Source organism: Pseudorasbora parva, chromosome 1 (assembly GCF_024679245.1).
Source record: "Pseudorasbora parva isolate DD20220531a chromosome 1, ASM2467924v1, whole genome shotgun sequence".
NCBI classification, from domain to species: Eukaryota; Metazoa; Chordata; class Actinopteri; order Cypriniformes; family Gobionidae; genus Pseudorasbora; species Pseudorasbora parva.
The window spans coordinates 1,917,034-1,929,805 of NC_090172.1; the positions used below are offsets into that span (position 1 = coordinate 1,917,034).

At 34.6% G+C, this 12,772-nt stretch overlaps 1 protein-coding gene across 1 annotated transcript; it reads left to right on the top strand.

The window, feature by feature from the left end:
• Window positions 1–3,110: 3,110 nt before the first annotated feature.
• On the top strand, window positions 3,111–12,345 carry snai3 (snail family zinc finger 3). Its single transcript, XM_067448101.1, has 4 exons — window positions 3,111–3,157; window positions 5,738–6,096; window positions 10,351–10,887; window positions 12,082–12,345. Exons 2-4 carry the CDS (start codon window positions 6,018–6,020, stop codon window positions 12,261–12,263), a joined length of 798 nt encoding a protein of 265 aa, XP_067304202.1. The 5' UTR covers window positions 3,111–3,157; window positions 5,738–6,017; the 3' UTR covers window positions 12,264–12,345.
• Window positions 12,346–12,772: the final 427 nt, after the last annotated feature.

Sequence of the window (12,772 nt, forward strand, 5' to 3'; positions counted from 1 at the left end):
CAATAACTCACGTGTGCAAGGAGTGCTACAGTGATAAGGCCATGTCAGCACTGCGGTCATTCTTCAAGTGAAAACAAGAAAATACATTGCATGTACAGTGATTTATATTGACTGTTTTTAAATGCTGCCTTGAATTTCTGAATGCACGTACAGAAGGACGTGACCGTCAGCAGCAGATTTGCCACGTTTTCACAACAAAACTAGCCCAAAACATGCCCAATCGCGTCTCCCCACTCTCTAGCGCGTGCGGCAGCCTCCACAGCAGCAGAAGTTCCTCCAGGTCCTAGTGCCCTCCAGCTAGACCGCTATATATTTATACATGTAGTGGGGGCGCTGTTGTTACAGTAATACAATGAAAAGTAGAATACACAAATAAATTTAAGTTACTTCTTGTTCTGAATATACAAATCAGTAATGATGTCATAAATCACAAGCATGACACTTGTAAATTAAATACTTTTATATACAGTGTATCAATCTGTAATAAAATTTTACGAAATGGATGATGAAAAATAATCCAAGGAGCTCTACAATAATTGTAGAATTAAAAGACAGCATCAATGGATGTCATGCCACCCCCACTTCATGTGCACAAACGTTAAATCCAAAAATACAATATTTAGGTTACAGCTGCATCTGGGGTGAAAAATTACTGACTTTATTATTGTTATTTTCAGAGCTTTTAATATACTCTTATCATAAAAAGAACTTTATTAACATTTATTTATCTTCAACAAGAATCCTTTTAGTAAGGATACCTCAGAAATCTGAAACCAGAATGAAAAAAAAATAGTTTTTGCTCAAAATGGTGTTGTTTCCAAACAAAGGGAAAAAATAAAAATATATAGGCCTCGGTATCGGCATCGGCCAAAATGAGCTGAAAAATATCGGCATATCGGATATCGGCAAAAATCCAATATCGTGCATCCCTAGTTATTACTGCTGCGGATGGTGATTATTGCTTCAGCTGCTGATGATGATTATTGCTTCTGCTGCTGCTGTTACTGCTGCTGCTGATGATGATTATTGATTCAGCTGCTGCTGGTGTTATTACTCCTGCTGATGATGATTATTGCTTCTGCTGCTGCTGTTATTACTACTGCTGCTGCTGAAGATTTTTGATTCTGCTGCTGCTGATGATGATTATTGATTCTGCTGTTGCTGTTGTTATTACTGCTGCTGATGATGATTATTGCTTCTGCTGCTTCTGCTGTTATTACTGCTGCTAATGATTATTATTGCTTCTGCTGCTGTTATTACTGCTGATGATGATTATTATTGCTTCTGCTGCTTCTGCTGCTACGTTATTACTGCTGCTGATGATAATTATTGATTCTGCTGCTGCTGTTATTACTGCTGCTGATGATTATTATTGATTCTGCTGCTGTTGTTGTTATTACTGCTGCTGATTATGATTATTACTGCTGCTGATGATGATTATTGCTTCTGCTTCTGCTTCTGCTGTTACTACTGCTGCTGATGATGATTATTAAATTCTGCTGCTGCTGGTGGTGTTATTCCTGCTGATGGTGATTATTGCTTCTGCTTCTGCTGTTATTACTGCTGCTGCTGAAGATTATTGATTCTGCTGCTGCTGATGATTATTGATTCTGCTGTTGCTGTTGTTTATTACTGCTGCTGATGATTGTGGCAGGGGAGGCGTGGTTTTGCGGGATCGGCAGAGGGAGAGGGAAGGCGGAGCCGAGCGGGGCGTAAGTGGGTCAAGTGCAAATGAATAACACCTGTCTCTGATTGCAGTAGTTGGCGTGGAGAGACGGCGTAAAAGCCACGACAGAGAGAGACGAAGGAGAGAGAGTTTGGACTGGGACTCGGAGTGCAGCCTGCCTGGAGAGAGATAGCAGTACAGAGTGTTGAAACTGTGTGTGTGAAGTTAATGAGTTAATGTGCCCTCGAGCACGTATTTTGTTGGAACGTGAAAGAGCAATAAAAGCTACGAGTCCCAGTAACGCCGACCCCGGCTTCTTCCTTTACCCAAGAACCGAACTACAATGATGATTATTGCGTCTGCTGCAGCTGCTGTTATTACTGCTGCTGATGATGATTATTGATTCTGCTGCTGCTGGTGTTATTACTGCTGCTGATGATGATTATTGCTTCTGCTGCTGCTGTTATTACTGCTGCTGATGATGATTTTTGATTCTGCTGCTGCTGTTATTACTCCTGATGATGATGATTATTGCTTCAGCTGCTGCTGTTATTACTGCTGCTGATGATGATTATTGCTTCAGCTGCTGCTGTTATTACTGCTGCTGATGATGATTATTGCTTCTGCTGATGCCGATTTTGTTATTACTGCTGCTGATGATGATTATTGCTGCTGCTGCTTCTGCTGTTATTACTGATGATGATGATGATTGCTTCTGCTGCTGCTGCTGCCGCTGTTATTACTGCTGCTGCTGCTGATTATTATAATTCTGCTGCTGATTGTGATTATGGCTTCTGCTGCTGGTGGCATTATTGCTGGTAATGTTGTTATTGGTGCTGTTGATCATAGCTGCTTCTGCTGCTGTGCAAAGCTGTTTTGCCAATGCTAATAAAATCACAACATGCTGCTGTGACCACACAAGGCATGCTGCTGCACAAGCATACATGAATCACACACCAACAGAGCAGGTGAAGATTGACAATACATACCAAGTGTACATTAAGCATAATTAAAGTGTAACTGAAACTGCTTATTGAAAAAATATTTATAGGGCAGGACTACATTTTATTCATTTTTGAGAAGCAAGTTTTGCATTCTGGAATAAAATTAAAAAGAGAGTCAAGGAAAATCTCTGGGTTAAAAGTTAATTTGTGTTTAAATGTTCTCAAGGACTTTTATGGTAGTTGGCATTTAAAGTTAGGCACATTACCGCCACCCACTGGTAAGGCGTGTGGATCAGCACTTAATTATTTATTGGTTTAACTAAAATATTCTTATGAACTAAAGTCTATTAGCTAACTCTATTTTTTGAGTGTGAAACAATAATGCCTTGTTGAGACCACCAACTTGGTCAAAACTGTAAATATGAAATTACAATGTTATATTTTGTGTGTTTAAGTTTGTTCTTGTTGCAGTTGTGTTGGTGGAGATGTGTCAAGTGTTTTGCACACTCATACAAAATCTTTCTACAGGGAGCAACGAAAGGAGAATGTTAGTGACATTTTTTCTTCATCAGTTCTTTTATTTCCATATAATGAATGTGAAGACCGTGATTATTGCCTCACATCATGCATGAAAAAATCAGTACAAAACAATATGAGGATGAGTAAATTATGTTGGTATTTTATTAATTGGGAGTACATTATTACCCTTTAACAAGCTGTATTTTAATGATTATTTATTAATTAAAACCTAAAAAGAGAGAAAAATCCCACTTGAGCCCATGTGAATACACTAAGGACACACTAGATGGCGACATCGAATACAGTTGCAGATTTAAATTGAATGTCTCAAAGCACTTAAAATATCATCTGTGTTTTTGGTCCACATGTTCCTGTTTTTTAACCCCTTATTAACCTCTGGTTGCTGGACATATAATGACCAATATGCAAATTGCTAATATCAAAATATGTTCCCAAAAAGTAATGGAAACATATACCATGTAGGCTATAACCAAAGTATAGAAATAATGACCTATTAAGCTACTTTATATATTCATGTATAATAGCCTATTTCACTGTATTTGAGTCATAGTGTCTACTTAAGACACCATAAGCATTTGTGAATTAAAATAGTCCATTATTATAAATCAAGGGTTAGATCTGGTATTATTTGTTTTGATAATTATACATTTCTCCTGTAAACAGATTGACAGACTGAATGATGAACGTGTCCTGGTTAAAATCGCGTATTTATCTGGATTTAATTATTCTTAGAAACATTTGGGATAGTGCAATTAGTTAACATGGAAACCCTTTCTTATACATGATATAAGATGCGTTTTATCGCGTGTTGCGGTGTCGCGTCGCGTCGCGTCTGGACACGGATTGGGAAGCGTAATCATTTTTATTAAAATTAAATTAGTTTACCACAGAAAAATATTAATGCACAAACCCATTCATCAGTGGGATAGGTTAAAAGAACAGTGTTTTGTACAGGGTGTTGCGTTATTAATTCATAATTATTAGGCCAATATCAAGAGAGACAGAGTTACTGAAGTTAATACAATATTGTACAACATTATCTGGCCTCCCTTATGAAAAGAATATAATAATTTGGTGAAAGTTTCCAAACGTTAAGACGCCACTGATCCACAATATGGAGGACAAAATTACTCAAAATGAAGTTATTAAATAAATAAAGAATTCAAAAAAACAACAATTTAAATGTACCAGTTTAAATAATTAATTAATTAAATATGAACTCAATAAATTAAATGAATCTATTTATTTTGTAAAATTACATGAAAACACAACATTTTATTGTTTAATATATTTCCCAATTACCTCTTCCACACACACTATTGTTATGTTTAAAAATAAAATAAATTTCATTAGTAAAAGTGCTTTTTCCACACACACACACACACACATATTCTGCATTTACTCAACACATCTGGACACTGCTTCTATTAAGTTACTTTATTAAATGCATCATTTATTTGTTTATTTAAACAATTTTTTACTCATTTATATTAATCACATTTTTTATTCATTAATTTATTTTAACCTAATGTATTTACATTTTAATATGTTATTTTAATATTTAATCACTTATTTATTTTAATCATCATATAATTCTCAAATGTGTGCACGTTTATTTAATCTAATTTATTTACTTATTTTAATATCACATTTTTACAGTTTTACTCTAGGCTTTTCCACATTTTTTATTTTTATTTTAATCAAATCTATTTTAATGTTATCCTTTTTTTCATATGGTAATTTAACATTTAATGATTTATTGGTTTATTTAAATTTAGGTTTTTTCTATTAATTTGTTTTTCATCTAATTTATTTATTTAAATTTGTTTGTAAATTTGTATCATATGGTTATTAAATTTTGTATCTATTTAATCTAATTTGTTTACTTAAAAGTCTAGAGAAATAAAAGAAAAACAATCAAACAAATGTATAAAAAATAAATAAAGTAATAAATTAATATTACATCAAATTTATTTGGTTTATATAATCTAATTTATTTCTTATTTTAATATTATTTTTATTTTTATTATATTCACATTTTTATAGTTTTATTCTAGGCTTTTCCACATATATTTATTTTAATCTCATTTGTATCTCATATGCTAATTTAACATTCAATTATTTATTTGTTCATTTCAATCAACACTTGTAATCAATTATATTGATCACATTTTATTCATTTATTTTATATATTTTATATATATATAGTTATTTCTCAAATGTTTGCACGCTTAAGATAATTTATTTACTCATTTTAATAATATTATTTTGTTATATTCACATTTTTTACAATTTTACTAGGCATATTCATAGATTTATTTTTTATTTATTTTTATTTTTTTATCAAATGGTAATTTAACATTAAATTATTTATTCAATCAAATGTATTTATTTATTTTTTACTTATTTTTCTAAGCAAATGAATAAGTAGGAAACGAAATGTATAATAAAGCAAAATAATTGATTTACTTATTTACATTGGATTTTTTTTTACATTTACATTTTTGTCATATGTTAATTTAATAATAACTTATTTATTTATTTCAATCGTATCAATTTATTTAAAATGTTCATGGTTGTTCTCTAGACTTTTCCAGTCTTTTTCCCAGTCTGAAGAGCCTCGAGTCTCGGGCGCGAGGGTGAATAACACCTGTTTGCCGCGGAATGTTGGGACACACATGGCCACGCCCACCTCCACTTGTCCTTCCCTTCTGATTGGCTGAGCGAGATGTCGGTCCAGCTGGAGCTGCACCTGCCTCTCTCTTCTCTCCAAACATCACACACTTCTAAACACATCACACACTCCTCAACACACACCATCTCCCGCTCAAAGCTCGCCCTTTTTCAGGAATAGTTTCCTTTAAACGATGCCAAGATCTTTCTTGGTGAAGAAGCACCTCACGAACAGGAAGCCGGACTATGGAGAGCTGGAGTCACAGACACACGGTCAGTTAGAGAGAACGATCACAATGCTTTTATTATTATCATTTAGCCAGCCTATATTATATCATTTAGATATTTGCTCGATACAAATATATAATTAACTTGTTGGGGGTTAAATTTAAATCTATATAACCTATGTCTCTGATTGAAGTGTGTGTTTGTTAGTTGAGTTATTATTATTTAGCCAGCCTATATTATATCATTTCGATATGTGCATATATTAAAATTGTTCGATATAAATATGAATATAATTAACTTTAGGGGGTTAAATTAAAACCTATATGTCTCGTTGGTAATATAACTGTTTGTTTGTTTGTTTGTTTGTTTGTTTGTTTGTTTGTTTGTTTGTTTGTTTCATACTTGAGTTATTATTATTTACCAGGCCTATATTATATCATTTAGATATGTGCATATATTCAAAATTTTCGATATAAATATGAATACGATTAACTTTAGGGGGTTAAATTAAAAGCTATATAGTGTCTCGTTTGTAATATAACTGTTTGTTTGTTTCATAGTTAAGTTATTATTATTTAGCCAGCCTATATTATATAATTTCGATATTTCATATATAAAATTATTTTGATATAAATATTAATATAATTAACACTTAGGGGGTTAAATTAAAAGCTATATCTATATAGTGTCTCGTTTGTAATATAACTGTTTGTTTGTTTCATAGTTAAGTTATTATTATTTAGCCAGCCTATATTATATAATTTCGATATTTCATATATAAAATTATTTTGATATAAATATTAATATAATTAACACTTAGGGGGTTAAATTAAAAGCTATATCTATATAGTGTCTCGTTTGTAATATAACTGTTTGTTTGTTTCATAGTTACGTTATTATTATTTAGCCAGCCTATATTATATAATTTCGATATTTCATATATAAAATTATTTTGATATAAATATTAATATAATTAACACTTAGGGGGTTAAATTAAAAGATATATCTATATAGTGTCTCGTTTGTAATATAACTGTTTGTTTGTTTCATAGTTAAGTTATTATTATTTAGCCAGCCTATATTATATCATTGCGATGTGCATGTATTAAAAATTAAAGTAAAATTAAAAGGTATGTAGGTTATAAATGAATGGGGATAAAATGTTAATTGTGAATTATTATAATTTTAATAAAAATCTAAAGGTGCAAATTAGTACAAGAAGTGTTAATAATATTGCAAATGTTCTAATCTTAATTGTGACTGTAGTGCAAACCCTTAAAATGAATATTTCCTTATAGCTGAGACTTTTTAAAAGTAGTCCTTCAGGTGATAGCATGTCATACAAACTGCATGCGTGAGATATATAGTGTTTATGATATAGTCTTTATGATCCGGTGATGAGGAGAGGATGAAGATGTGAGAGTTCAGCAGGTGTAGATCTCTCTCAATAGAGAGTTTGAGGAGTTCATGAGCTGCTCTAATCTCCAGATTATCCTCCAGCGGTATCTCTGATCAGAAACAGTGGACTAGACATTATTAACCATTAGAGTTCTCTCCTTATTGGCTGCTTGAGAAACACATTGATAGATAATAGGCTCAACTATATAAACTTAGACAGTTATTTTATTTCAGTAGTATTATTTTGTTCCCATACATTCGTTCTCTTTCATAGATGATGTATATCTGTGTATGAACTTCCAAAGCATTTGATAATCTTAACTATTCTTCATTACAATATTTACTAATACGTTATTACAATCAAAAGTTGTATCTGTTAATATTATTTAAAAGACCTGAGCTATTACAAACTAAAATCAACAGTTGTATTTTTATTAACTAATGGGAACAAAGATTTAAATAAATAAAAAATCTTAAGTTATTATTTAGTTAATGCATTACCACTAGATCAAATTCACAAATATATGAGGGAAGAACAGAACACTAAACTTGGTTAAGGTATTTATTTCACATAAGTATTTGACAAAAAAGCAGCTACAGCTTTTATTTTACCGTGCAAAAATAAGCTTACATTGACTAAAACATATTCAGTTATTAATATTTTATCAGTTCTCCCTTGTTTTTGCATGTGATCATAATTTCCTGCACAAATATGGTCCACTTTTTATTGTGTTATCACAAATAAAACAAAAAAAATGAGGGTGATGTCAATTTTCCTCGGCTCATATGTTTTCATATAAAAGTTACATTTATTGTATTGATAAATATCCACCTTATGTTGCAATGCGGATGTAAGACCTTTAAGAAGAGTGTGTGAGACCTCCTGTCCATTAATGAGAAGAGTAATAAAATACAGCAAATGTAAAACCATTTGTGCGTCAAACCAACGACTTCATGATACGTAAAAAGCAGATGACACCAGAAGCCTTGTGTTAAAAGAAAGCATGTTCAATCATGTTTAAAGGCACGTTTGATCATTGCAGGCTTGGGATTTCAATTGAGTCCGCATAAAATAATCTTTGGGTTTTATTGTTCGGTGTGACATCTCTTCATTTACTGCTACAAACTGATAATGGTCAGATAAGTACGATTTAAACCATGCCAATGCAATTCCACTAACGCCAACATAATTTTCGATTCTATTCAGAAGAATATTGTGATCGATGGTATCGAATGCAGCGCTAAGATCGAGTAACACTAATAGAGAGATACAACCACGATCAGATGATAAGAGCAAATCATTTGTAACTCTAATTAGAGCAGTCTCAGTACTATGATACGGTCTAAATCCTGACTGGAAATCCTCACAGATACCATTTCTTTCTAAAAAGGAGCATAATTGTGAAGACACTGCCTTTTCTAGTATTTTTGATAGAAACGGTAGATTCGAGATTGGCCTGTAATTGACTAATTCTTTAAAGCTCCACTGTGTGATTTTTCCCCATCTAGTGGTGTAAAGGTTTATGACCATACAGTGAATATTAGTTTCTGTTCCTCTCAATTCTGATTTCGTTTTAACTCCTACGGTGGCTGATTTAGTCCAAGATTAACATGGCAATCCTCCTCTTCACATTCGACACGGTGCCATCGAGTGTTAAAATGCGAAAGGCAAAGCTTGAATTTACGGGTATGTCCCTCTTTGGCTACTGTACTTTCAAGATGGAGGAGCAACATGGCGACCGGCATTCGAACCCCTCACCCGTATGTGTTTTCAATGGCATATTATAAACTTATGAGAATACTTTGTTACTTGAAAGAAGTAAATAAACATTAATAAGCACATATATTTTTGAAAGAACTAAGTGATTTTAGCTAAGAATAAACTAAAAAAGTTACACAGTGTAGCTTTAAGATCAAGTTGCGTTTTTTTTAATAAGTGGTTTAATTATATCCAACTTAAAAGTTTTTGGTACATATCCTAATGTCAAGGAGGAATTAATGATATTAAGCAGAGGATCTATGACCTCTTGAAGCATATCTTTTAATAGCCTAGCCGGTATAGGGTCAAGCATACATGTTGTTGATTTTGATGATTTAACAAGTTTAGCCAATTTTTCTCCTCCTATAGCTGTGTGTGTGTGTGTGTGTGTGTGTGTGTGTGTGTGTGTGTGTGTGTGTGTGTGTGTGTGTGTGTGTGTGTGCGTTTGTGCGTGCGTGCGTGCGTGCGTGCGTGCGTGCGTGTGTCCTAAAGGAGTAAATAAGTGTAATTTTCCTCAGTGACACTACAATATTCTCTCTGAAGTGATACTGTAGTAGACGGCTGCATGGTTATAATTTTATTCCTAATATTATCAATCTTACTAGTAAAGAAGTTCATAAAGTCATTACTGCTGTGCTGTTTACAAACGTCAGATGTTGAAGCTGTATTTTTTGTTAATTTAGCCACTGTATCGAATAAATACCTAGGGTTGTGTTTGTTTTCTTCTAAGAGAGTTGAGAAATAAGCAGATCCAGCAGTTTTATGGCCTTTCTGTATGCGATCATGCTATCTTTCCACGAATTGCGAAAAATCTCCATTTTCGTATTCTTCCAGCTGCGTTGCATTTGGCTTTTGGCATGCTCAGTTGGGAACACCTACATTTTCAACTATTACCAATCTGATGTCACATCACTGATAAACAGTGTGATTGGCTGTTCTCTGCTGATGTCACAGCTAAAATTCAGAACTCAGGATCAAAGCCTGGGTTGACAGAGAAAGCTAATGATCAGCCTCATGGGACCAACAAAGCTTGAATAGATTGGTTTGGTGTTGTCAAGTCGAAACTAATCTTGTAACCCTGAGTTTGTTAAACGTCCATCATGGTACAGGCCCCTGATCATGTGCATTATATATCTCCACAGAGGTGATTCATATCGAATCTTCAAGCTCCAAACTCAAAGTGCTGCATCCTCATGAGACTCTGCGTCCCACGGGACGTTTTGGGATCTCGTTGAGCTCCAGTCTGCGGTTGAACCCCATCAATTCAGGGATGTTTGCTCCTCCACAACACCAGACGGACGGCCCAGTTCTTGGTCTCACTTTCCCTGTTCCTGTGAGGTCCAGTCCTCTTCCGGTGCCAATGCTGGAGTGCACAGAGCCACGGTCATTTTCCCAAAGAGACGCGTCCCCTTTAGGCCTGGCCTCCGCGGGCTCCAGGGATGAATGCATGGACTGCCGGAAAGCTTACCTGAGCTTCTCCAGCCTGGCTGAGCCGAGGCTTCACTGTCCGTGGCCGAGCCAAAAGTGCTTCAGCTGCAAGTACTGCGAAAAGGAGTATGTGAGTCTGGGCGCGCTGAAGATGCACATCCGCACACACACACTGCCATGTGTGTGTAAGCTGTGTGGAAAGGCCTTTTCCAGGCCCTGGCTGCTTCAGGGACACATCCGCACACACACAGGTACGCTTGTGTGCACTGTGAAATCCAACAGTTGTTCTTACTAAGACTTTTTAGTAAACTTTACTTAAAGGGTTTGTTCACCCAAAAATGTAACTTATGTCATTAATTCCTCCTGTGGTTGGCCAGCCGTCAGACCTCCGTTCATCTTCACACACAGATGAAGATATTAGTGTTGAAATCCGATGGCTCAGAAAGGCCTTCATTGACACCAATGTCATTTCCTCTCTCAAGACCCATAAAGGCACTAAAGACGTCGTTACAAAGCCCATCTCACCACAGCGGCTCTACAATCATTAATGAAGAGGCCAGAAGAGTTTTTGTGTGCAAAAAAACGAAATGACGACTTATATAGTGATGGCCGATTTCTAAACAGTCACGTGATTTCAGCAGTTTGACACGCGATCCGAATCATGAGTCGATTCACTGATTCATAACGGTTTGAAGCTTTGTTTTGAAATCGGCCCATCACTATATAAGTTGTTATTTAATTTTTTTGCGCACAAAAACTATTCTCGTCGCTTAATAAGTAATTTGGGGTCAGTCATTTTTTTCTTTTTTGAAATAAATCAATAATTTTATTCTGCAAGGATGTGTTAAATTGATAAAAAATTGATAGTAAAGGAGATTTATATTATTTGAAAATATGTTTTGATTTTGAATAAATGCAGTTCTTTTGACCCTTTAATTCCTCAAATATATCCGTCAGCAGAACTGTGTCCAACACTCGTAATGAATCCTCATCTGAGAATGATTTCTGAAGGATCATGATCACTGACGACTGGAGGAACCATCCTGAACATTCAGCTCTGATCACAGGAATAAATCAGCATTTAAAGTAAAATAAATTAAAAAACAAATATCTTAAACTGTAATAATACATCACAGTATATATTTTTTTTCTGTATTTTTGATTAAATAAATGCAGGCTTGATGAGCAGAAGAAACTTCTTTCAAAAACATTACAATAATAATGTGTCCAAACTTCTGTCCTATAATGTATGTTACAAACTATAAATGTATTGTTTTGCAGTAAAACCCTTATTATGAATACCATTTATAATGCATTAGAAAGGCTTTAAGTGTATTTAATACAGAAGTATTTCATTTTAGGTGAACTTCTAAGTTCTAACAGAAGTATGAAAATGATGCATTGATGTAAAATGACCTAATATTGACACGTTTGACTGATTTCAGGTGAGAAGCCGTTCTCCTGTCCTCACTGCAGCCGTGCGTTCGCTGACCGCTCAAACCTGCGAGCGCATCTCCAAACACACTCCGAGATCAAGAAATACCAGTGCAGAAGCTGCTTCAAAACCTTCTCCAGGATATCTCTCCTGACCAAGCACGAGGAGGCCGGCTGCTGCCCCATGTCCTGATAGAGTTTGTCAGATCGAGCGTCACACATCGCCAGAATGTGCTAGACTGACTGATAAACCCAATGCAATCTATAAACCACAATACGCCATGTGTGTGTGTGTGTGTGTGTGTGTGTGTGGCCTTGCTAACTTTTTAGTTGTTCTAATGGTTTTTCAGGTTATGGTTTTTGTAATGGAGAAATTTCTAAGCCAACAATAAAATTATATTTTTATAATAATATAATATGTGTCCTGTTTAGTATCAACAGGTTTAAAAGAACTGCCATGTGCTTCTATAGGGCCTCGCTACACTAAAAAGGGGACCTATAATGCCCCTTTTTACCAGAAGTAATAAGTCTCAGTCCTCTGAATGTGTGTGTGAAGTTCCAGCCCAAAATACCCCACAGATCATGTTGTAAATGCTCATTTTTGAGTGGAAGGGAAAACCTGCTGTTTTTGTGCATGTATCTTTAAATGTAAATGAGCTGCTGCTCCGCCCCTGTTCAGAAGAGGGCGGAGTCTGTACAGCT

Excerpts from the sequence above, each read along its gene's own strand:
- snai3 (XM_067448101.1), top strand. The coding sequence starts at position 6,018 with ATGCCAAGATCTTTCTTGGTGAAGAAGCACCTCACGAACAGGAAGCCG. Across the intron at positions 6,097-10,350 it reads GCTGGAGTCACAGACACACG|AGGTGATTCATATCGAATCT; the intron begins GTCAGTTAGAGA and ends ATATCTCCACAG. Across the intron at positions 10,888-12,081 it reads ACACATCCGCACACACACAG|GTGAGAAGCCGTTCTCCTGT; the intron begins GTACGCTTGTGT and ends GACTGATTTCAG.